Raw genomic sequence first — 24,754 nt, 5'->3', positions numbered from 1 at the left:
TTGTTGGGTAGGGACCGCCTCTACTTGTTGCCGACTTGTACTTCCCAAGCGCTTAGTCCAGTGCTCTGCACACAGTAAGTGCTCAGTAAATACGATTGAATGAATTCAGAGCAGTGTACTCTATTTATTTTACTTGTACATATCTATTCTATTTATTTTATTTTGTTAGTATGTTTGGTTTTGTTCTTTGTCTCCCCCTTTTAGACTGTGAGCCCACTGTTGGGTAGGGACTGTCTCTATATGTTGCCAATTTGTACTTCCCAAGCGCTTAGTACAGTGCTCTGCACATAGTAAGCGCTCAATAAATACGATTGATGATGATGATGACAGACAAGTCGGCAACATGTAGAGACGGTCCCTACCCAACGACAGGCCCACAATCTAGAAATTGTGACCAATGTTATGATCACTAACCGCGGTCTACTGTAGATGTTAGATTCCTGAAAACGCTACACCAAAAAATGTAGCCCTAATTTTTAGCAGAATGTATCTTTTGCCTAAATAAGCTATTGGAATTATCATCCATTAGCATTTTGGCATTTGAGGGTTGAATCTAATTCAGTAGATTGCCTAATAAAGTTGAAGGGTCAGGAGAAATGTTGGGTAGAAAGAGTTCCAGAGTGGAAAATTGGGGCAGATTAGAAAACTCGGTTACTTGTTCCTACTACTCTGGTGTCTTTGCCAAGGAAGGAATGTCGTTGTTCCGTTAGATTAGCATCAGTGTAAGAGAAATAGTAGGCTGACATTTTTTGAGTTTTCCTCCCCACCCCAGAATCGGCAGATAATTGGATTTCTCTACGGGAGGGTTTGCCTTAAAAGTATTTACCACTGATAATTCACTCAATAGCGTTTATTTGGTAAAAATTGCTGCTCTGTGGAACAGTATTTGTACGTAAAGACAAAGGGCTGGCTCAAAGCCTGTGTTTGAGGTTAAAAACCCAAGTTTTTGTTGTTTTTTTTTTAGATTTTTTTGAACTTTGCGTTTCTGATTTCGTCGTTTCATAGTCCCGTTTCTGAGAAACCCCACCTAATGAGCTATTTCTGAGAAATACCTCCTAATGAAATTAAAAGTAGGGCCAGGTTCCTGAGGAGCACTTCCAAAATGAGGTCGTTGCTTTGTGAGGTTTGTACTCTGCTTCACTCAGATTTCCCATTTAATGAATTCCCAGATGCTATTGTTCTTTGCAATCAATCCTTCCTACTCCGATTCATAACAGAGGTCTCTTAACAAGTGACATTGACATACTAATCACAAAATCAAAGTAGTATTATGTTATTATTACCAAGTGCCTTGATTCCTGAGCTCTCGTCTTGGAATCCTCACGGCATCCCATTGAGGATGGCACGGTGCGATTGTTGCGCTGACAGCCTGCTGATGTGAGATATAGCGATCGGGAATCGGGTAAAATACGTCCCCAAGGGACTGAACGAAGATGGGCGTATGAACGGGTGAAGGAGACCAGATCTACCCAGATTCATTCCCTTGTGGAAAAACCCACGGATTCCGCCTACAGTGAACCTGAACCGTCTGTATCGACCCAGGACGGGATCAGAAGATCCAGTCCCAAGCGGTGCGTCACTTGTTTTATGAAGGGTTAAAATGGAGAGGTAAAAGAGCCACCACAAAGTGTAATTTTGAAATAGAATTTATAATTAAAAAGTCAAGGAGTTGGAATCATTTCGCTAAAGAAAAGTCGACTGAGGACGGACTCGGTGTCGGACGAAGGGCAGTGGGGTGGACTAAAATGACTCTTGAGGTGAGTTCCCTCCTTAGACTCTGAGCCCCGTGGGTGACCTGATGATCTTTATTCTATTTATTTTATTTTGTTAATATGTTTTGTTCTCTGTCTCCCCCTTGTAGACTGTGAGCCCACTGTTGGGTAGGGGCCGTCTCTATATGTTGCCAACTTGGACTTCCCAAGTGCTTAGTACAGTGCTCTGCACACAGTAAGCGCTCAATAAATACGATTGAATGAATGAATGAATGAATCTTGTAGCTACCCCAGGGCTTAGCACATGGTAAGCGCGTAACAAATTCCGCAATTACCATTAATCCCTCTTTCCCGGTCACGCCTTCCTACTCCTCAACACTGACGTATTTGCTGTTTACTTATCGAAGTCTGTTGAGCCTAGTATTTGCTTTCTAGATTCTTCGCTAGAGTGTAAGCGTGTCAGGGGCAAAGATCACATCTTTTGCTTATTTTGTTGGTTCCTCACGCACCAAGTAGAGGCCCTTGCTCACGATAAGGTGCTCAGTATCAGTTTGGTACCGGTAAGTACTTACGCGGTTGTGTGTTTAGGATCTCAAATGGCAGTCGTTGCAAGTCTGGACTGTTTTCCCTCCTCCCTGCAAACCTGTCTTTCTCTGTTCTTAATAACTACTCTTTCATAGAAAAAAACTAACCTAAGTGTCATTACTTGTACTTGCCCCTAATGGAATTTCTTCATGCTTTTTTTTCTTTTTGCGGGGGGAGTCCATTTTTCCAGTCGGTCAATCGTTTTGAATTCTGTTCCTATCTTGGACCCGATTTACGCTCTTCTGTTCCTATCTTGGACCCGATTTATGCTCTTCTGTTCCTACCTTGGACCCGATTTACACTCTTCTGTTCCTATCTTCGACCCGATTCGACCCGATCTTCGACCTGATTTGCGCTCCCATTCAAATTGGGGCGTCTTTTTCCCAGATTGTCCGTAAGATCCTGGCACCAGGACTCATCTTGGGGACGGGGAATCAGTCAGCGGTATTCATTGAAATTGTACTGCGTACTAAGCACTGTACCAAATGCTCGGCAACGTACAGCAGCTGCAGGATACATGGTTCCCACCCTCGAGATTGCAATCTATTAGAGATTAATGCTCGGGTGATTTCTCCCTCGCAGTTTTTCCGGTTTAACACGTAGGTCTCTGTGGCTGGTCCTGTCCTGAAAAGTAGCCATTAGAAAAAGGTAGTGGTCTCGTGTTGGGGCTGCTCTCCTTTCTCTTCTGAGTTTTAATGCATCGGTGTTTTCAGACATTATCGTGTTGAATAATTCGAGGACAGTAAAAGACTCCCTTCAAATTTAGGTGTAACTAGTGAGGCTGGTTGAAACGAGGAAGCGAAAGTGATCTCCCAAAGCTTGAGTCTTATAAATAAGTCCCTGGGGTCTGGTTTAGATGACAGCCTAATCCAGTTTAGCTCAACTCAAGAGTTCTCTCTTATTGGTTTCTGACCTTTTTACAACATGATTTAGAGAGACAGTGTGACTTTGAAGAATGCTGGACACCTTCCAACATGGTCTTGTCTAAACAACAAGGCAAATTATATTTATTTGCATTCGAAGCTATGTCTCCTCTAACCAATTTTTTATTCCATACCCTGCTTCTAGGGGTATTCGCAGTGAAAAAGATGTCAAAACAAGGGTAGCTTGAAAATGTCTCTTTTTCAGCTCTACCCCTGACTCTTTTGGTAAAATTTCCTCACCTCGCCTTCAGGCACGATTGCCTTGAAGGTTCAGGTTTGAAGTGAGATAGATGCGTGTTTCACTTTAGGGCTCCAGGCAGCGGTGGTTACGGGGAGGAGAAAGACGGTGAGAATTGGAAAGAAAGAGAAGAATATGGAAATGATCCTGAATGAAAACCTGGGAAAATGGATAGAAGCCCAGTTTAATATCACCAGATAGCATCTTTTTCCAGTTCATTGGCAAATTCGAACCCACTGTTCTGCTGGCCGCTTGAGTGGCTTCCTTAACTAGAGCCGAGGATTTGAGGGAGATCATAGGAGTGATGATAATAATAGGTATTTATTAAGCACTTATTGTGTGGCAAGCACTGTTTTTAAGCACCTAGATAGGCACAAGGATATCAGGTTGGACACAGTCCACGGCCCACATGGGGCTCACAGTCTTAATCCCCATTTTTACAGGCGAGGGAATTGAGGCACAGAGAAGGGAAGTGATTGTTTCAGTTTACATGCAAAGAAGGGCCTTTGAGCTATCTCATCCTTCAACTCATTTGAAAAAATCCGCACTTGCCTTTTAAGATGTTTTAGAATTTGTCACCCGAGAAGTTGGCTCCGTGATTCAGAGCTCTGTAATTGTCTCCGCTAGATTTCTTTGGATAAGATGAATTCCTCTTGATGAAATTGTTTAGTAATCCTTCCCCGGGATGCTTTGCGGGGGGGATTTTAGTTCATAGTGGCTCGGACCGGTGGCCCATCTGGACCTAGATCGTCACCTGCTGTGGCAAAACCATGCTGGCAGGAACTGTTCCCTCCTTAAGAGTTTAGGAGTGTGTCAGCTAAGATCATTCATTTTTCTCCCCCCTCTTCATCATCATCATCATCAATCGTATTTATTGAGTGCTTACTACGTGCAGAGTGTTGGGAAGTACAAATTGGCAACGTATAGAGACAGTCCCTACCCAAAGCTTCCTTCCAAACCCAAAGTCCCTTCCAAAGCTTCCTTCCAGAAACCCATTATGAACCTCTCATGCGAGAAGCGTTCAAACCCTTCTCGAGCGAACTGGGATTTTCGGCCCGCGCGAGTTCCTGCGGTAACAAATTCCCTGTTTACTACCTTCGAGGTTCAGCGTGATCCCCTTCATTCTGTTGTGTGATTTGGTGAGGGTTCTGCGTCGTAGCACAACAGAAATAGATACAACAGTGCTACATCCTGAATCACGGGGTGGCCCGTTAGGCGATGGTGGAGAAGGCGGCGCCGGTGAACCCAAATCTACACGTAGGTGCTAGTGCCTTGGTGGTGGAGGAGGAAACATGCCCACGCTGACTTCTTTGGCAGATCGGGGAAAGAAGAACCATCCCTTTGTGAACTCAGATCAGGGAAAGAGGAACCATCCTCTTTTGTGGACTGTAGCAGTGCTTAACAAATGCCACCGTTATTATTAATAATAATAATAATAATGATGGCATTTATTAAGCGCTTACTATGTGCCAAGCACTTTTCTAAGCGCTGGGGAGGTTACAGCGTGATCAGGTTGTCCCACGGGGCGGGGGTGGTGGTCACAGTCTTCATCCCCATTTTACAGATGCGGTAACTGAGGCCCAGAGAAGTGAAGTGACTTAATAATAATAATGGCGTTTATTAAGCGCTTAATACGTGCAAAGCACTGTTCTAAGCGCTGGGGAGGTTACGGGGTGATCAGGTTGTCCCATGGGGGGCTCCCAGTCAATCCCCATTTTACAGATGAGGTAGCTGAGGGCCAGAGCAGTGAAGCGACTTGCCCAAAGTCACCCAGCTGACAGTTGGCGGAGTTGGCATTTGAACCCATGGCCTCGGACTCCAAAGCCCGGGCTCTTTTCCACTGAGCCACGCTGCTTCTCTGTAACAGTAATAATAATGATGATGGCATTTATTAAGCACTTACTATGTGCAGAGCACTGTTCTAAGCTCTGGGGCACTGTTCTAAGCGCTGGAGTGCTGTTCTAAGCCCTGGAGCACTGTTCTAAGCACTGGATAACTATGTTAGTTGTTAAGCACTTCCTATGTGCCAAACGCTGGGGCAGCTACAAGGTTGGACCCAGGGGTTGTCCCTCGTAAGCAGGTGACAGTCCGTTGGTATATTTCTGCCGTCAGCCCCAACAATCGACAGCGCTTTCAGCCCTGCAAGTCTGTGTATGGATTACACGAGGGCAAAATACGGCCTGTGGGCTATATCCGGCTCATTAAGTAACTCTATCTGACCTCTAAGAGTTATTTTGAGTCGCTTGGCATTTGTTTCTGTATCCCGGATGGACGGAGCTTTTAGAGTCGAAGAGACCAAATTCATTCATTCATTCAGTCGTATTTATTGAGCACTTACCATGTGCAGAGCACTGTACTAAGCGCTTGGGAAGTACAAGTTGGCAACATATAGAGACGGTCCCTACCCAACAGTGGGCTCACCAAATCGTGGCCTTGAGTTTAGATTCCACGGTGCCCCGCTTTTTTGACAGAATTTTCTTACGGGTACCGGGGCTGAGATTCCTGGTACTTTAAGAGGACAGTCTAGCCCTGTGGGACCATGACATATTTATTACATATTTATTACATATTTATTACATATTTATTATTATTTATTACATTTTATTGCATATTTATTACTCTATTTTACTTGTACATATCTATCCTATATATTTTATTTTGTTGGTATGTTTGGTTTTGTTCTCTGTCTCCCCCTTTTAGACTGTGAGCCCACTGTTGGGTAGGGACTGTCTCTATGTGTTGCCAATTTGTACTTCCCAAGCGCTTAGTACAGTGCTCTGCACATAGTAAGCGCTCAATAAATACGATTGATTGATGATGATGATGACATGCAACGTTTTCAGATACCGGCGAGGGTGTCTATACTGTTTCTCGAGACGGGGAGTGCTTGCAAAAACTGCAGGCCAATGGCAGCTGCCCAGAAGAGAGCTTTCTTGTTGGCAAATAACTTGCATCTGGAAGTGGTGATTGAGATCTTTCCTTCTTCCACGCCCATCCCTTAGAATCCACGGGACTCTCCAAGCGTCGAACACCGGTAGTCATTTCGAAGGAAGTTTTAGAAGGAATACCGTATAGAAAAGTCACAGCGGCCTTAAGATGCAGTGATTTGTGAACTAGCTCGTTGTGGATAGGGAATGTGTCTGCCTGTCTCCCAAGCGCTAGACTGTGAGCCCACTGTTGGGTAGGGACCGTCTCTATATGTTGCCAACTTGGACTTCCCAAGCGCTTAGTACAGTGCTCTGCACACAGTAAGCGCTCAATAAATATGAATGAATGAATGAATAGTACATATATATGTACTATATATGTTTGTACATATTTATTACTCTATTTTACTTGTACCTATCTATTCTATTTTATTTTGTTAGTATGTTTGGTTTTGTTCTCTGTCTCCCCCTTTTAGACTGTGAGCCCACTGTTGGGTAGGGACTGTCTCTATATGTTGCCAGCTTGTACTTCCCAAGCGCTTAGTACAGTGCTCTGCACACAGTAAGCGCTCAATAAATACGATTGATGATGATGATGGTGATAGTACAGTGCTTTGCGCCCAGTAAGCACCCGATAAACGCGATTGAATGAATGAATGAATAGTACAGTGCTTTGCGCCCAGTAAGCGTCCGATAAATGCGATTGAATGAATGAATAGTACAGTGCTTTGCGCCCAGTAAGCACCCGATAAATGCGACTGAATGAACGAATGGATGGTGAAGAGACGCAGAAATCTCGGACTCTACTGTTTTGAAAGAGAATTCAATCTGGTGGGAGTTGCGGAGCAGGGGAAGTTGGGGTTTTTGGAATGCCACTACTAGTAATCATCATCATCATCATCAGTCGTATTTATTGAGCGCTGTAATGTAATTTTGCATTGCTTAGTTCTGTTTGCTTTGTAGCCTGTACCTACAAAATGGATCGATTTATTGCTTATGAATATAGTACATATACTATGTGCAGTAGAATCTGCACATAGTAAGCACTCAATAAATACGATTGATGATGATGATGATGATGATGAATAGAGGCAAGTTATCTAACCATAGCTAAAAGGGCCCCCTAGACCATTTTAGGTTCTGAATACTCTTTGAAACACGTGGTTGTTTACTTTTTATCTTTTGTTTTTTTTTTCTTTCTTTCTTTTTTTAAGTGAAGAAGGAAAATACATATATTGTGTTGCTGGCAAACTCCCAAACATGTAACCCAGAAAGATGTATTTAACTTGATTGTTCTCTTACAACTCGGGTAAGAGCCGCAGGAGAGTGGATCTAGAGCAGTTCATTCTGTCGTGTTTATTGAGTGCTCATTGTGTGCACAGCAGTGTACTAAGCGCTTGAGCAGTTAACGCAAGCATGTAAGAACGCCCAGCAGTTTTTGATGAGATAATTTCAGGCTCTTGAAAAATGTTGATGGCCATAGAATACAGTCGTATGGAATCAAATAGCCTTAATATGAATCGAGTGTGATTCAAAATAAATGTTTTTTCTCTAGGGTTTGAGCCAGTGAAGTTGGAAGAGTGGCAGAGAATTTCATATCTCAGCATTAAATTTGGGTTTTTTTTTAAATGGGATTTATGAAGCACTTAATATGTGTCAGTCACTGTTCTAAGCATTGGGGTAGATAGAAGGTAATCAGGTCAGACACAGTCCCTATCCCACATGGAGCTCAGTCCAAGCATTGAATCCCCATTTTACACATGAGGAACCTGAGGCACAGAGGAGTTACGGGATTTGCCCAAGGTCACATAACAGGCAGGTTGAAGAGGTGGGATTAGAACCCAGGTCCTCTGACTCCCAGAGGACTGCGCTTTTTCTCAACAACATGTGGCTGCAGTGGAATATATAAGTGGCACTTGTATATATGTATATGTATATATGTTTGTACATATTTATTACTCTATTTATTTTACTTGTACATATCTATTCTATTTATTTTATTTTGTTAGTATGTTTGGTTTTGTTCTCTCTCTCCCCGTTTTAGACTGTGGGCCCACTGTTGGGTAGGGACTGTCTCTATATGTTGCCAACTTGTACTTCCCAAGCGCTTAGTACGGTGCTCTGCACAAAGTAAGCGCTCAATAAATACGATTGATTGATTGATTGGAATTCAAACTCACATTGCCTGGGAGACTGGAGCGTAAACCCAGCGTCTTAGACAGCTTAGACACCTCGGCCACGCTTCCAACACAAGTTGCGAGAAGTATGTCCGACTTGACTCGTCTGATTTTCAGAGTAATAAAGTCTGATATTTTGATATTCGTACGGGAGGGCGAAAATTGCCGCAATACAAATTTCTTTCAATAGCGCCCATAATTGCGAAGCAAAACTCGAAAAACAGTTCTGTTCTGATTTACCGGGTGATGTCACAAATTGTGTTTTTTCCAGATCTGCTTCCGACAGCTTCCAGCATAGAACTGGAGTAATTATCCTTGAATAGTTGTCCCTTTGTTTTCGTGATACCGTTGGCATGCATTCAAATAAAAGAACTCTGTGGCATCATTCGTTCTCTTCTACCTGCTTTTTAGTTGGTAAGGATCAGGGCACTGACAGGTTTTTACATAAACTGGACATGGAGTTCCTATCGGAACTTTGTCAGAGTTTCAATTTCACATTTTGGGCCGTCCTTCATTTCCCCATTCGAATTTCACGTCCGCTACGGACCTCTTTATCCGGGGCTAATATTTAAAGAACTGAGGGAGACTGCGGGGTCTCCTGGAAAGAGCTCAATACTGAAAGTCAGGGAATCCTGGATCTGTCTCTGGTCTCCTATCTGACCTTGGGTAAGTCACTTAACCTGTAAATTGCAGGAAAATGAGGATAAGAAGCAGTAAAGGTATAAGAAGAAGTAGAGAAAATGGGGGTGAGAAGCACTGTGGATAGAGCGTAACATTGGGAGTCACAAGGACCTGGGTTCTAATCCTGGCTCTGCCGCTTGTCTGCTGGGTGACTTGGGGGAAGTCACTTCGCTTCTCCGGGCCTCAGTTACCCCATCTGTAAAAATGGGGATTAAGACTGTGAGCCCCATGTGGGACAGGGACTATAATAATAATAATGGCATTTATTAAGCGCTTACTAGGTGCAAAGCACTGTTGGACCATGTCCAACCTGATTAGCTTGTATCCACCCAGTGCTTAGTACAGTGCCTGGCACATAGTAGGCGCTTAACAAATACTATATTAAAAAAAAGAAAAGATCCTTTTTAGACTATATGACCACCTCTGGGATCATAAATGCCGTCTGGGACAAGATCTGTGTCTCAGCTGAATCTGCCCAGTGTTTAGTCCAGTGCGTTTATTAGCCCACAGGCAAATAATTCCTTAGGTGCAACAGCTTGCTAAAATGCCAACACCTATTTTACAACCGTTTTAGTGAAATTTTTCTGTGTGGTGCTGACATTTAAAACTAAAGTTGTTTTCATTTCTCACCAGCGGAGACTGTGATCCTTCCAGCGCTTAGAACAGTGCTATGCATATAGTAAGCGCTTAGTACATGCCATCATTATTATTATTATTACTTTAAAACCAGTTGACAGTGATGCCTTTGTTATGCAGTTCTAAGCACCCAGATGCCATACTATCGGCAGTTCAAGAATTGATCCGAAAAGGTGCATCTGTTGTCGAAGAGCTCATTTTTTAAAGAAATTTGTTTTATGCCTGCCCAAATTCTATTGAGTTTACAAAGTTTCCCTTGGATTTTTTTCCTACTTGCCAGTTACTCCTCCTCTGATACTATTTAAACCGTTCCACTGACGCTGTGCTCTTTCTCCAGAGTATTCAGCTGTAAGAATATGACTACTACTACTAATAGTAATATCTGTGATATTTGTTAAGCACTTACTGTGTGTCAGGCGCTCGGGAAGAGACAAGATTAATTAATTCATTCAATCGTATTTATTGAGCGCTTACTGTGTGCAGAGCACTGTACTGAGTGCTTGGGAAGTCCAAGTGGGCAACGTATAGAGACGGTCCCTACCCAACAGTGGGCTCACAGTCTAGAAGAGGGAGACAGAGAACAAAACATATTAACAAAATAAAATAGAGTAAGATAATCAGGTCTGACACAGTCCCTGTCCCACTCAGGGCTCAGAGTCTGAGGAGGAGGGTGAGCGGATTTTTTTTTTTGGTATTAAGCACTTACTATGTGCCAAGCACTGTTCTAAGCGTGGGGGAGGATACAAGGTAATCAGGTTGTTCCACGTGGGGCTCACAATCTTAATTCCCATTTGACAGATGAGGGAACTTAGGCCCAGAGAAGTGAAGCAACTTGCCCCAAGTCACACAGCTGACAAGTGGCGGAGCTGGGATTAGAACCCATGACCTCTGACTCCCAAGCCCGGGCTCTTTCCACTGAGACATGCTGCTTCTCCCCGTGTTTAATCCCCATTTTACAGATGAGGAAGTGGAGGCACAGAGAAGTTCAACGATCTGCCCCGAGGTCACTCAGCAGGCAGGGCACGGAGATTGGATTAATAAATAATCGTAATCGTAATAAATACGATTGAATGAATGAACTGCGGCACAGAGAAGTTAAGTGACTTACCCAGGGTCACACAGCAACCAGCTGGCAGAGCCAGGATTAGAACTCAGGTCAGATAACTCCCAGGCACATACTCTTTCCACTAGGCCCTTCTGCTTCACAGTCGTCGTCTGTGGACCATCAGTTGTAAGAGATTACCGTAGAAACTTCAGGAGTGTGTGGTGACACTTCATGTGTGTCATTCACCTGAAGCACCTGTATATATGTATATATGTTTGTACATATTTATTACTCTATTTATTTTACTTGTACATATCCTATTTATTTTATTTTGTTAGTATGTTTGGTTTTATTCTCTGTCTCCCCCTTTTAGACTGTGAGCCCACTGTTGGGTAGGGACTGTCTCTATATGTTGCCAACTTGTACTTCCCAAGCGCTTAGTCCAGTGCCCTGCACACAGTAAGCGCTCAATAAATACGATTGATGATGATGATGATGATTAGAACCCAGATCCTCTCATTTCCAGGCCCAAGCACTCTCCACGAGGCCAGGCTGCTCCCGACACCATCGCGGAAACTCAGAATTCCCCTCCGCAGACGAGGATTGGGGTTCTGCGTGGCTGTCAGGGATGGGAACAGGGAACTGGGAAGAAGCACCGGAAAGAGGCCGGGCCTGGGGGTCGGAAGGACCTGGTTCATTCATTGAATCGTATTTATTGAGCGCTTACTGTGTGCAGAGCACTGTACTAAGCGCTTGGGAAGTATAAGTTGGCCACCTATAGAGACGGCCCCTACCCAACAGCGGGCTCGCAGTCTCACGGGGCCTGTAACACTGACTGTCTTTGTCAGGACAAGTCAGTTCATTTCTCTGGGCCTCTGGTATTTGCTGAGTGAACCGCGAAGCGCTTTCATTCAGTTGTATTTATTGAGCGCTTACGCTGTGCGTAGCTCTCGGGAGAGCACGATAACAGCAACAGACAGACACATTCCCCACCGTCAACGAGCACACGGTCCAGAGGGGAGAACTGGAGCAATGCAAGAGAAGCCGAAGCTCATTCCTTGCCCACAAGGCGTTTACATTCATTTTTAAGCTGCGTCTCCTTGGGAAGCATTAATATCAGATGAGGAAAGACTTGGGCAGTTTGAACGTGCGTGATGGAAAATTTGATTTACCTTAAATTGACAGTTTAGAGAACGGTTGTTTGGTAGCTTACCATGTGCCACCTTGATCGGTATTAAAATTAGCTCGTAAATTCTTTTCCCAGGGATCTGAATTAGCGACAAAATGAGCAGTCGCAAGGCAAAGAACAGCAGTTTAAAACACGGGGAGTGCGTTTCTCAGGTGAGTGAAGTCTTTGATCAGCTTTGAATACCCAGCATTGTTTTCAGGCAAGAAGGGAATTCTGTAGCCTTTGGTTAAGCAGCGTGGCTCAGTGGAAAGAGCACAGGCTTTGGAGTCAAAGGTCACGGGTTTGAATCCCGGCTCCGCCACTTGTCAGCCGTGTGACTTTGGGCAAGTCACTTCACTTCTCTGTGCCTCAGTTACCTCATCTGTAAAATGGGGATTAAGACTGTGAGCCCCCCGTGGGACAACCTGATCACCTTGTATCCCCCCAGCGCTTAGAACAGTGCATTGCACATAGTAAGTGCTTAATAAATGCTATTATTATTATTATTATTATTATTATTATTATTATTATTATTATTATTATTTGGTTGGAACCATAGCTGTTTTTCATCCAGAAAACAAGTATCACCTTGTAGATGTTTAAATGTACCATTCATTCATTTATTCATTCAATTGTATTTATCGAGCGCTTACTGTGTGCAGAGCACTGGACTAAGAGCTTGGGAAGTACAGGTTGGCGACATTTGGGGTCAGAGGTGAGGGGTTCAAATCCCGGCTCCTCCACTTGTCAGCTGTGTGACTTTGGGCAAGTCACTTCACTTCTCTGTGCCTCAGTTCCCTCACCTGCAAAATGGGGATTAAGACTGTGAGCCCCCCGTGGGACAACCTGATCACCTTGTAACCTCCCCAGCGCTTAGAACAGTGCCTTGCACGTAGTAAGCGCTTCATAAACGCCATCATTATTATATAGGGACGATCCCTACCCAACAGCGGGCTCACAGTCTAGAAGGGGGAGACGGACAACAAAACAAAACATGTAGACAGTTGTCAAAATCGTCAGAACAAATAGAATTAAAGCTAAATGCACATCATTTACAAAATCAATAGAATAGTAAATATGTACCATCTGTCCTTTTTACTCTAACCCTCTCCCACCCCCCTGCCTCTCCCCACCAAGCATCTTATGTGCTCCTAACTCCTCTTGCGTCAAAAACATGTACATGGACTGTGTGTGCTTATCTTAGGCGTTGAATGGCTCAGCGAGTCCTCCTCACTATTCATTCATTCATTCATTCAATCGTATTTATTGAGCGCTTACTATGCGCAGAGCACTGTACTAAGCACTTGGGAAGTCCAAGTTGGCAACATATAGAGACGGTCCCTACCCAACAGCGGGCTCACAGTCTAGAAGAAGCCTAAGGAATAAGTCTATTCCTTATGGTCTCACCCTAAACCATCCCCTACCTCCCACCTTCTAACAAAAGTTACCATTTTCATTTCATGTTGAAATATCCAAGTGCATTTCAATGTGTCAGGCTTTCCCGCTTCCCCTCTTGCCCGGTTTTATCCATCCATCTCTCGGCTCATCCCTTTTTGGAAGGAATGGGTCCAGTTGCTTGTCGCTTGGCTCACTCGGCAGCTGATTGTCAACCAGTCGGGGACCGCGTCTGTCCACTCCTGCAATCAAAAGTACCGCTGACCCAAGATACGGTATTAGAGTCTTTGAAAACGCCATAAGAGTCGAATAAACCGAAGAGGCCATTCAAAGCCGAGTTTGGGAAAGCGGCACGGGCATTGTGTACCCACTTAGACGTTTGCTTTCCTTGAATGTGAAGAAAAACCCTATAGAAAGGCAGTCTAGCATAGGAAAGCTGTACGAAAACTTGTGGATAAGAAGGACGTTTTATCACCCTCCTTCCCCAGCTCCTTCTTCCTCTTCTCTTGTTCTGATGCTTTTACCATATATATCGCTTTTCAGATTTCTTTCTCCTTGAACTGATAGGGAATGGGGGTGGGTATTAAACTGTATGGAGAGGAAATGTGGAAACTGCAGAGGAACTCTTTTTTTCCCAGTGTGTGAGCCTCACTTTACAAATGCCTAGTTATGTGACAATATCTTCTAGGAACGGCGCCCTCATTTTATTCTGTTTTGCAAGGGAGTCAGGTTTCCAGACTCTAATAATAATAATAATAATGATGGCATTTATTAAGCGCTTACTATGTGCAAAGCACAGTTCTAAGCGCTGGGGAGGTTACGAGGTGATCAGGTTGTCCCACGTGGGTCTCACAGTTTTCATCCCCATTTTACAGATGGGGGAACTGAGAAGTGAAGTGACTTGCCCAAAGTCACACAGCTGACAAGTGGCGGAGCTGGGATTTGAACCCATGACCTCTGACTCCAAAGCCCGGGCTCTTTCCACCGAGCCACGCTGCTTCTCTATACATTAGGCACTGTATTAAGCACTGGGGTAGCGTCAGGTTGGACAAAATCCATGTCCCGCTTGGGGCCCACGGTCTTAATCCCATTTTACAAACCATTTCTCTGAGGCCCAGAGAAACGAAGTGACTTGCCCAAAGTCACACATCCGACAAGCAGCGGAGGACCGCCAGGCCTGTGCTCCGTTTGGGAGTAGGGGGTGCGACTGGAATTGAAATGATCAAATTCATTGATAATTATATTGAAATTATCGGTGTGTAACTGTGGGTCCGGTCATGCCCTTTCACATCCACTTTTCAGGGTTTCGTTTCCCTCTCTCCGACAGGCCCAAACAATTTTACGAGAAAGGTTTTGTCACCAGAGCCCTCAGAAGCATTTGTTTGGAATCCAAGAGCAGCACAGGTAGGCGAGCCGACGCCGGAACCTCGCACGCGACTCGCCGGGAGAGGTCCTGTTGCGTATCTTCCCGGTTTTCCCAAGTCTTCGGCATGCTCTCGCCCTCGGATGAAAGCTCTCGTTGCGAAGCTTGGCCGGCTTTTGTCGTTTCAGAAACTTAGCCGCACTGCTCAAGCGAACAGCAGTCCACGGCGAAAGTAACTCCGTACTAATCATTGGACCCAGAGGATCGGGAAAGACCATGGTAAGGAGTGTCACTGATTTCAGAGGTTTTTGTGGGTTGATTCATAGAAAGCCCCTTTCTGCCTTCCAAGCTGGCGGTGTTTTCTCTATTAAAAAAAAGGGGGCTCCATCAAATATCGTGTGACTAAATTCTGAAATTTGGCTATAAGTAAAATATATGACGTTCTGGCATATTCTCCTGTCTGTTATAATGGAAACAAGCAATGCACTTTCTAGAATTACAGTTAATTCTGGTCCGTTGTGGTGTTTTTCCTCCTTTCTCCACTTCCGTCACGTTTTAACGGTCCACAGTCTTAATACATAGCCTTCTTTCACTTTAACCTTCTGGAATTATAGTAGGTCTAGGTAACGTTACCCATTCTACTTTTTAAAGGTTTGCACGCAGTTCTTCCACAGCCTGTGCTTTCACTCTGCATTTTAGAAAGAACAGCGCTAAGGAGGGAGGGAAAGGTTTTCCAACAGCGCGTGTCGATCTGGATAAGTTGTCGAAGCCGCACTCGTGCCCTCGTGTAGGGGGGCAGAGGACAAAGGAAGGCAGATCCTGGAGTGAAAGTTTCCTTTTGCCCAAGGTTCATCAGGAAAGTAACCGCTGCTGTGACAGGGGAACTTAGTGTGCCTTAGTCAAAAACAGCTGGGGAATCGAGCAGTTTTCTGAGGAGGAGGGATGGAAGAGATTGAAACTTCAGCCTGGAAAGGCGAAGACTGAAAGGGAACATAACTGAATATTGTAAAACCGTGAAGTGGAGGAACAACGGTGTGAACATGGCATTGTGTTGGTCACCGAATCCCAGAATCTGGGCCTCGGCAAGACTACTGGCGCTTTTATGGGCAAATGTCCTTCTCCCCTGCTAGATCGCAAACTCCTCAAGGGCAGGAACCTGGTCTACTAATTCTGCATAACGCTCTCGATGGACTGGCGTTAAGGAGGGAGGGAAGGGTTTTCCAACAGCGTGTGTTGATCTGGATAAATTGTCGAAGCCGCACTTGTGCCCTTGTGTAGGGGGGCAGAGGTCAAAGGAAGGCAGATCCTGGAGTGAAAGTTTCCATTTGCCCAAGGTTCATCAGGAGAGTAACCGCCGCTGGTACAGGGGAACTTAGTGTGCTTTAGTCAAAACCAGCTGGGGAATCGAGCAGTTTTCCGAGGAGGAGGGATGGAAGAGATTGAAACTTCAGCCTGGAAAGGCAAAGACTGAAAGGGAACATAACTGAACATTGTAAAACCATGAAGTGTAGGAACAACAGCGTTAACCTGGCATTGTTGGTCACCGAATCCCAGAATCAGGGCCTCGGGAAGACCACTGGCGCTTTTACGCGCAAGTGACCTTCTCCCCCGCTAGATCGCAAACTCCTCGAGGGCAGGAACCTGGTCTACTAATTCTGCATAACGCTCTCGATGGATTGGCACGGGGCGTGCTGAGCATTTGAAATTCACTTCCACAGGAAAACCGGGCAGACAGACATAGCCACTTCAGGAAGGGTTAGGATGAATTCAAGTCCAAGAAGTTGAAAATGAGTTATTTGGTGGAAGGTCAGGGATGTCAGAAGGTGCAGGTGGTTGAACGAAGACAAGGAGCAGAGGCCCGTGTCAGGTGACTAGCTGGAAAATTGTCTACGTTTAAAAATATATCATTTGAGGGGTAGTGGGTGGACTTTTGAAACGTTGTGTAATCATCGGGTTTAAATTTCCCAAAGAAATGAATTTTAGCTTTTGTTTCTGTACTTCAGCTGCTTGCGTGCAGTCTTCAGTAACACTAATAATAATAATAATAATTTGTGGTATCAAATGCTTACCAAGATCTGGGGCAGGTACAAAAAAAACCTCCGGTCAGACAGAGTCCCTTTCCTTCAGGGGGAAAGAGAGCAGTTATTTATTTCCTTTTCATTCATTCATTCACTCGTATTTATTGAGCGCTTACTGTGTGCAGAGCACTAAGCGCTTGGGAAGTACAAGTCGGCAACAGGTAGAGACGGTCCCGACCCAACAGCGGGCTCACAGTCTAGAAGGGGGAGACGGACAACAAAACAAAACATATTAACAAAATAAAATAAATAGAATAAATATGTACAAATAAAATAGAGTAATAAATATGTACAAACGTATATACATATATTCATTACAGATGAGGAAACAAGCATAGAGGAGCTAAAAGATTTGCCCAATTTCGCCCATCCAGCGAGCGACAGGTCCAGAATTAGAACCCAGGTCCCCGGCATCCCAAGCCCATGATCTTCCCACTAGATTGCATTATCTTCCATCTGGCGTTTGCTAACGATTCAAGGGGCTAAACGAATAGTTGACATTATTAAGGGACTGGATGGGCGACACAGCAATATCCAAGCTACTTTAATTAGGGTATCCCCCAGGACAAATTCAAAACAGAACAATATCAGAGGTTTGGTTTGTGATGAGGACACTGTTATGGAATAAGAAGAATGAATACGCGTCCGAGAAAAGCAACCACGGGCCGTGGGCGCCAGTTCGTTTGAGGAAGTCTACCGAGTAGGGAAAAATCATTTAACCGATGCATTTGAAAATAGTCCACTTTGGAGAGATCACGTTTTAAAACGCATATCGGAAACAGTGAAGATATTCATCGTTCATCACGTGCATGTGTGAGTTGACCTCTCATACATACGCATGCATGTATGAGTTCCCCCTCGTCCCCCTCTCCATCCCCCCCATCTTACCTCCTTCCCTTCCCCACAGCACCTGTATATATGTATAGATGTTTGTACATATTTATTACTCTATTAATGTATTTTACTTGTACCTATCTATTCTATTTATTTTATTTTGTTAGTATGTTTGGTTTTGTTCTCCGTCTCCCCCTTCTAGACGGTGAGCCCACTGTTGGGTAGGGACCGTCCCTATATGTTGCCGACTTGTACTTCCCAAGCGCTTAGTACAGTGCTCTGCACACAGTAAGCGCTCAATAAATACGATTGATTGATTGATTGATTGATTGACCTGAAACCATGGTAGAACTAGGATGAATCATTAATAGACTGCAGTCCCTTTTGGCAGGGGAAAAAGTTAAGCAAATCCCCTCTGTTTACATTTTGAGTCCCACGTGGGACAGGGACTGCGTCCGATGGTATCTGCCTTAGTACGGTGCTCTGCACGCAGTAAGTGCTCAATAAATACGATTGATTGATTGATTGATTGATCTGCCCCAGCTCTTAGAACAGTGTTTGTCGCACAATAAGTGCTTAACAAATGCCATCGTAATACCATTTTGTTAATAGGCATTAGAAATTGAGTTGACTCAAGCAAACCTTTGCAAAATCCATCGGTACACCAATATATATATATATATATTTATATATAGATATTATATATATAATATATTATTATATACACATTATATAATAATATATGTATATTATATATATATATCTACAGACGATATATTCCTAACCAAAAGCGTGGATAAGAAGAACATGATTCCTCCTAACATCCTGTCGACAATGGCAGAGGCAGATGGAATGAGTGTACTGACCGTTGGTATCGGGTAGTATTTATTGTGTCCTTCCCTGGGAATCCAGGCTTAAGGTGTTCAGCGCCTGAAGCCGGGAGACGGACTTGGGGGGAATCAATCAGCCAATCCGGTGGTATTCATTGGGCGCTTACTCTGCGCAGATCACTGCACTCATCTCTTGGGAGAGTACAACAGAATTAGCAAACACATTCCCTGCCCATAACGAGCTTACAGTCTAAAGAAGGGGAGACCGACATTAATAGGAATAAATAATCAATGATATGCAATTATATACCGAGCTTCAATTCGATCCTAATTTAGCCTGAATTTTTGTGATTATTTTCCTTCATGTGCCTTTAGACTGAGGTTGATTTAAATAGAAGATTCGAAGGTTGTGGGGTTTTTGTTTTGTTTTGTTTTTGTTATCCTTTAGCGGTTAGGAACATTTTTAGCTCTAACATTCTTTCAGTGAAAAACATAATACGTGCTAATTCTCCAGTGCACTTAAACTCGTTAATTACCGACTCATCAGACCGGACTTAATGATGGATCCAAAAGAGTTGCAGGGCACATTTTAATCAATCAATCCATCAGTCGTATTTATTGAGCACTTATTGTGTGCAGAGCACTGTACTAAGCACTTGGGAAGTCCAAGTTGGCAACAGAAAGAGACGGTCCCTACCCAACAGTGGGCTCACAGTCTAGAAGTAGAGAAGCAGTGTGGCTCAGTGGAAGGAGCCCGGGCTTTGGAGTCAGAGGTCATGGGTTCAAATCCCAGCTCCGCCAATTGTCAGCTGTGTGACTTTGGGCAAGTCACTTCACTTCTCTGGGCCTCAAGTTCCCTCATCTGTCAAATGGGGATTAAGACTGTGAGCCCCCCATGGAACAACCTGATCACCTTGTAACCTCCCCAGCGCTTAGAACAGTGCTTTGCACATAGTAAGCGCTTAATAAATGCCATCATCATCATCATCATTATTATTATTAAGGGTTTAATTGGAAGAAAATTTAGGCTATTTGTGAGATGTTCTGTGGTGCTAGTTGTAAGAGTCCTTGTCGGAAGCAATATCTGCCCACACAGAATGAGTATCGAAAAATGATCCCTTTTCTCCTTCCCCACAGAATTTCTTTTTAGAAGTGCCCCGCTTTGTGAATGGGGTATATAGTTCATCTTTCAGGCATGTTATTTGATTAGTCAATGGATGGTATTTATTGAGCACTTACTGGCTGCTGAGCACTGTACTAGACACTTGGGAGAGTACAACACAACCGAGCTGATAGACACGTTCCCTGTCCACAATATAGTCATCCCCCTTTAGAGCAATACGGCTTAACGTCCTTACCAATGCAGGGGTTAAAAATGTTAAACTATCCAGCGCTTAGAACAGTGCTTTGCACATAGTAAGCGCTTAACAAATACCAACATTATTATTATTATTATTAGCCCTTTCTAATCCCCTACTATTAGTCATCAGTGGCCCGCTTACTGTCTGCCTAGCTATCAAGCTTCTAAGAACACACTTGTACTTCCCAAGCGCTTAGTACAGTGCTCTGCACACAGTAAGCGCTCAGTAAATATGATTGAATGAATGAATGAACACACAGTCAATAGGAAAGACTTGGTCTCTGCCATTAAGGAATTTACAGTTTACTATCAATCAATCAATCGTGTTTATTGAGCGCTTACTGTGTGCAGAGCACTGTACTAAGCGCTTGGGAAGTACAAGTTGGCAACATATAGAGACAGTCCCTACTAGATGTGTGTACCCTACTAAGTAAGGTATTTAAGCACCATGCACTGTACTAAGCGCTGGGGTAGATACAAGCAAATTGGGTTGGACACAATCCCTGTCCCGCATAGAGCGCACAGTCTTAATCCCCATTTGGCAGATGAGGGGACTGAGGCCCAGAGAAGTGACGTGACCTGCCCCAGGCCACACAGCAGACAAGTGGTGGAGCCGGGATTCGAACCTAGGACATCCTGAGTCCCAGGCCCGTGCTCTCTCTGCTCCGAGCTACGCCCTGTCCGTCAATCTATCCGTCAATGTCAGTCAGATTTATTGAGCGCTTAGTGTGCAGAGCACTGTACTAAGCGCTTAGGAGAGGGCAGTATAAAAGACACAGGCCCTGTCCACAGCAGATACGGAATATTTCATTCATTCAGTCGTATTTATTGAGTGCTTACTGTGTGCAGAGCACTGTACTAAGCGCTTGGGAAGTACAAACTGGCAACATATAGAGACATAGTCTAGAATCTAGACTCTGAGCCCACTGTTGGGTAGGGACTGTCTCTAGATGTTGCCAACTTGGACTTCCCAAGCGCTTAGTACAGTACTCTGCACACAGTAAGCGCTCAATAAATACGATTGAATGAATGAATAAAAACAGCCTGCCACCCACGAGTTCTCTGCCATATAACGGAAGACTGAGCCCACTGTTGGGTAGGGACTGTCCCTAGATGTTGCCAACTTGGACTTCCCAAGCGCTTAGTACAGTGCTCTGCACACAGTAAACGCTCAGTAAGTACGATTGATTGATTGATTGATCAGTCATTAACAGGGTACCACTTAGCAGCCGTCCCCCACATCAATTGAATAAGTTTCCCTTGTGATTCTGTGAGCAAATGCGATTTTGACAGCTCTTTTGCGGTTAATGTGAAGACACTTGTTCGGAAGGATTTCGATTGAGCAGAAGGATTGAGCAACTCGATTTTCATTCATTGCGTCTGTTAATAGGGAGAAAGAAACAAGCGCGTACCGAAAGTGAATTTAGTCCTCATTTGGAAACGTCAATGCGGTCGACAGGTTCCTATTAATAACAGAAGTCTTCTTGAAGACGAACTTTGCCAATAAAATATCTTCAGGACTCCCTCCAGTTCCGTTTTTCACCACCTTTTAAATGGTAGTTTCTCATCCGGCTGAAAGTGTTCGTACGAAATTATCGTCCTCCCAAAAGGCGACGGTTTTAAGTCATCAGACCTGGATAGCTGGGGTAGAAGACCCTCAGAGTTGGTTCCTGTAGTGCTTCGCATATAGTAAGCGCTTAACAAATGTCATCGTCATTACTATTATTATTCTTATGTACCTTAATTGCGAGATCTGGTGTATTTCAGGCAATCTAAACTCATTTCCTATTTCAGTCTCCTGTAGAAATGGAAAGTCTGTGGTTAAGCGGCTTCCTCCGAAAGTTCCTCTTTGACTTGAAATCTCTATTAAGTTACCTCACGGCCTTCCGTTTCCTGACAGGAAAGGGAAAGTAGGCCCGGCCTGCCGCCTCCTACAAAATCTTCGGAAAACTCGGGCAGAGCTTTGCTGCTGTATGTTGCCAATTTGTACTTCCCAAGCGCTTAGTACAGTGCTCTGCACATAGTAAGCGCTCAATAAATGCGATTGATTGATTGATTGATTGCTGTGAAACATGAGGAGCCTGGGATTCTTCTCCTCCATCTACAGTATCCTGCAGATTTTTGTTGGGATTTTGTATTTTTGGTGTTCCCCCCTCCATGCACAGCCACAGGGAGAGCTAGGAGGAGCCGGCCGTTTGGATCGTGGTAAAGAATGATCCAAACACGTGATGAGCTATCTGAGGGCTATTCAAAATCTGAAATCCTAGCTAAAATTTTTGCCAAATCCATTCGGACCCCCTGAGAAAACGCCGTTTCCTAATTTTGAGTGGTCCTAGTTCAGACTGAAAATAGACTTCATATGTTGCCAACGTGTACTTCCCAAGCGCTTAGTACAGTGCTCTGCACACAGTAAGTGCTCAGTATTCATTCATTCAATCACATTTACTGAATGAGTGAATATTCATTCAATATTCGCTCAATAGATACGATTGAATGCATGAATGAATATGTGTGTATTCATAGGCACACCCACACGCGTATACATTTGTCATGACGTTATTGACCGTGAATTTGGCCACCATTTTTCTGCTCATCATTGGAGAACTGTTGGAGCATTGTATCCCTTCACATACCTCACCTAGCCAAGTTATTTTGAGGTGAGCATAGCTGCAATGCCAGGAGAGTGAAATCATCATCATCATCATAATAATAATAATGTGTGGTGTGTATATTGTGTTTACTGTATGCCAGCCGCTGTTCTAAGTGCTGGGGTAGATACAAGCGATTTGGGTTGGAAATTGTTGTCCGTGATCTTGAGCAGAGAGAGCATAATAAACGGATCGAGGCAGGGTCTTAAATTCATTCATTCATTCATTCATTCATATTTATTGAGCGCTTACTGTGTGCAGAGCACTGTACTAAGGGCTTGGGAAGTCCAAGTTGGCAACATATAGAGACGGTCCCTACCCAACAGCTGGCTCACAGTCTAGAAGGGGGAGACAGAGAACAAAACAAGACATATTAACAAAATAAAATAAATAGAATAAATATGTACAAATAGAGTAATAAATACATATAAACATATGTGGAATTTGAGGCCGGGTGGCCTGTAGTGTCTTGATATATCCTGAAAAATGCTCCTTGTGAAGATTAGAGCGGTGTCTCGTTTGTTCTGTCATTGATTAGTGGAATTATCCAAGGAACTGTGATTTCAGCAACAGAAGAGAACATTTCTCTACGTATTTCCTAGGACCTGTGGCCTTGTATGTACGTAATTGCAGTTTGAGTTTGCTAGGAAAATGATTTCCCAAACCGTTAGCCTTTATTCCTTTTCATCGGGAGCCTCTGCTCTCCCTGTCTATTCTGGGCTCTATTTGTTAATCTGCGAGACCCTCGGTGGAATTGTTCTGTCTCTTAGCTTTAGGTGCTGCTGAGAACAGTGCTTTGCACATAATAAGCGCTTAATAAATGCCATCATTATTATTATTATTATGTGGCACATCTTGTTAGAAGGCTTTAGGGAAGTATGTTTTAAAAACTTTAGCATGTCAATGGAAAGATTCCCATGAGGAAAGAAATGAGCACAAATCGAAGGGACAGAGGAATTCAAAAATATTGTTGTGCTTTGAACAAAAGGAAAAAAAAATCCTAAAGGCATCGGAACAAACCACTCCAGTGCATAGAAAAGGCAGGGAAAGAGAGAAAAGTAGAATGGTCATTCATTCATTCGTATTCCTTGAGTACTTACAGTGCGCAAAGCACTGACCTAAGCTCTTGAGAGTACGATACAACAACAGACACATTCCTTGCCCACAGTGAGCTCACTGTCTAGAGGGGGAGACACATTGATTTACGGAAATAAATCAACAAATTACGGATATATGCATGCGTGCCGTGGGGCTGGGAGGGAGGATGAATGAAGGGAACAAGTCAGGGTGGCGCAGAAGGGAGTGGAAGAAGAGGAGAGGGCTTAGTCAGGGAAGGCTTCTTGGAGGACATGGGCCTTCAATCAAGAGAGGCCAGGAAGGAAAATGGACAGAAAGGAAAATGGTCAGAAAGGAAAACGTGAAGGCCCCGAGTAGAAATCAAGAAACGGATTAAATGAAAGTAAAAGGACCATTTGGCTGGACGTAAAGAAAAACTTCATGAATGTCAGGGAGGGTGTAAGACACCAAAAATGTTATCGAGTCTTCAATCCTGGAGACCCTTAAGAGATAAACACACAAATAATAATAATAATAATGGTATTAAGCGCTTACTACGTGCAGAGCACTGTTCTAAGTGCTAGGGAGGTTACATAGTGATCAGGTTGTCCCACGGGGGGCTCCCAGTCTTCATCCCCATTTTCCAGATGAGGGAACTGAGGCTCAGAGAAGTGAAGCGACTTGCCCAGAGTGACACAGCTGACAAGCGGCGGAGCCGGGATTTGAAGCCCTGAACTCTGACTCCAAAGCCCGGGCTCTTCCCGCTGAGCCAAGCTGCTTCTCTAAATGCCTCGTGGGGTTCGCTTGTCCTTTTAGACTGTGAGCCCACTCCTTTTAAACTGTGAGCCCGCTGTTGGGTAGGGACTGTCTCTATATGTTGCCAACTTGTACTTCCCAAGCGCTTAGTCCAGTGCTCTGCACACAGTAAGTGCTCAATAAATACGATTGATGATGATGGAGGAAGAGGCGGGGCCTGGCCCTCTCTCGCTCCACCTTGCTCCAAGAGTTCCCGGCCATCCTACTCCGTGGGCCTTCCAGGAGGCTTGCCCACTGTATTTATTCTATTTTATTTTGTTAATATGTTTTGTTTTGTTGTCT

General features: G+C 44.1%; 1 protein-coding gene across 4 annotated transcripts in view; it reads left to right on the top strand.

The window, feature by feature from the left end:
- The window catches only part of ORC4 (origin recognition complex subunit 4), a 58,596-nt gene that overhangs the window by 7,955 nt on the left and 25,887 nt on the right, over nt 1–24,754 (top strand). For 3 of the 4 annotated variants that reach the window (XM_038751139.1, XM_038751136.1, XM_038751138.1), the window contains exons 3-5: nt 12,189–12,265; nt 14,815–14,891; nt 15,039–15,129. In XM_038751139.1, the coding sequence (XP_038607067.1) occupies nt 12,209–12,265; nt 14,815–14,891; nt 15,039–15,129 (225 nt within the window). In that variant the 5' untranslated portion in view covers nt 12,189–12,208. The remainder of the gene's footprint in view (nt 1–12,188; nt 12,266–14,814; nt 14,892–15,038; nt 15,130–24,754) is intronic. The other variant, XM_038751140.1, reaches the window with a different exon arrangement.

This window comes from Tachyglossus aculeatus, chromosome 9 (assembly GCF_015852505.1).
Source record: "Tachyglossus aculeatus isolate mTacAcu1 chromosome 9, mTacAcu1.pri, whole genome shotgun sequence".
Classification (NCBI taxonomy): Eukaryota; Metazoa; Chordata; class Mammalia; order Monotremata; family Tachyglossidae; genus Tachyglossus; species Tachyglossus aculeatus.
Note: the sequence above shows the minus strand (reverse complement) of the source record. Positions and strands in the feature narration are given on the sequence as shown.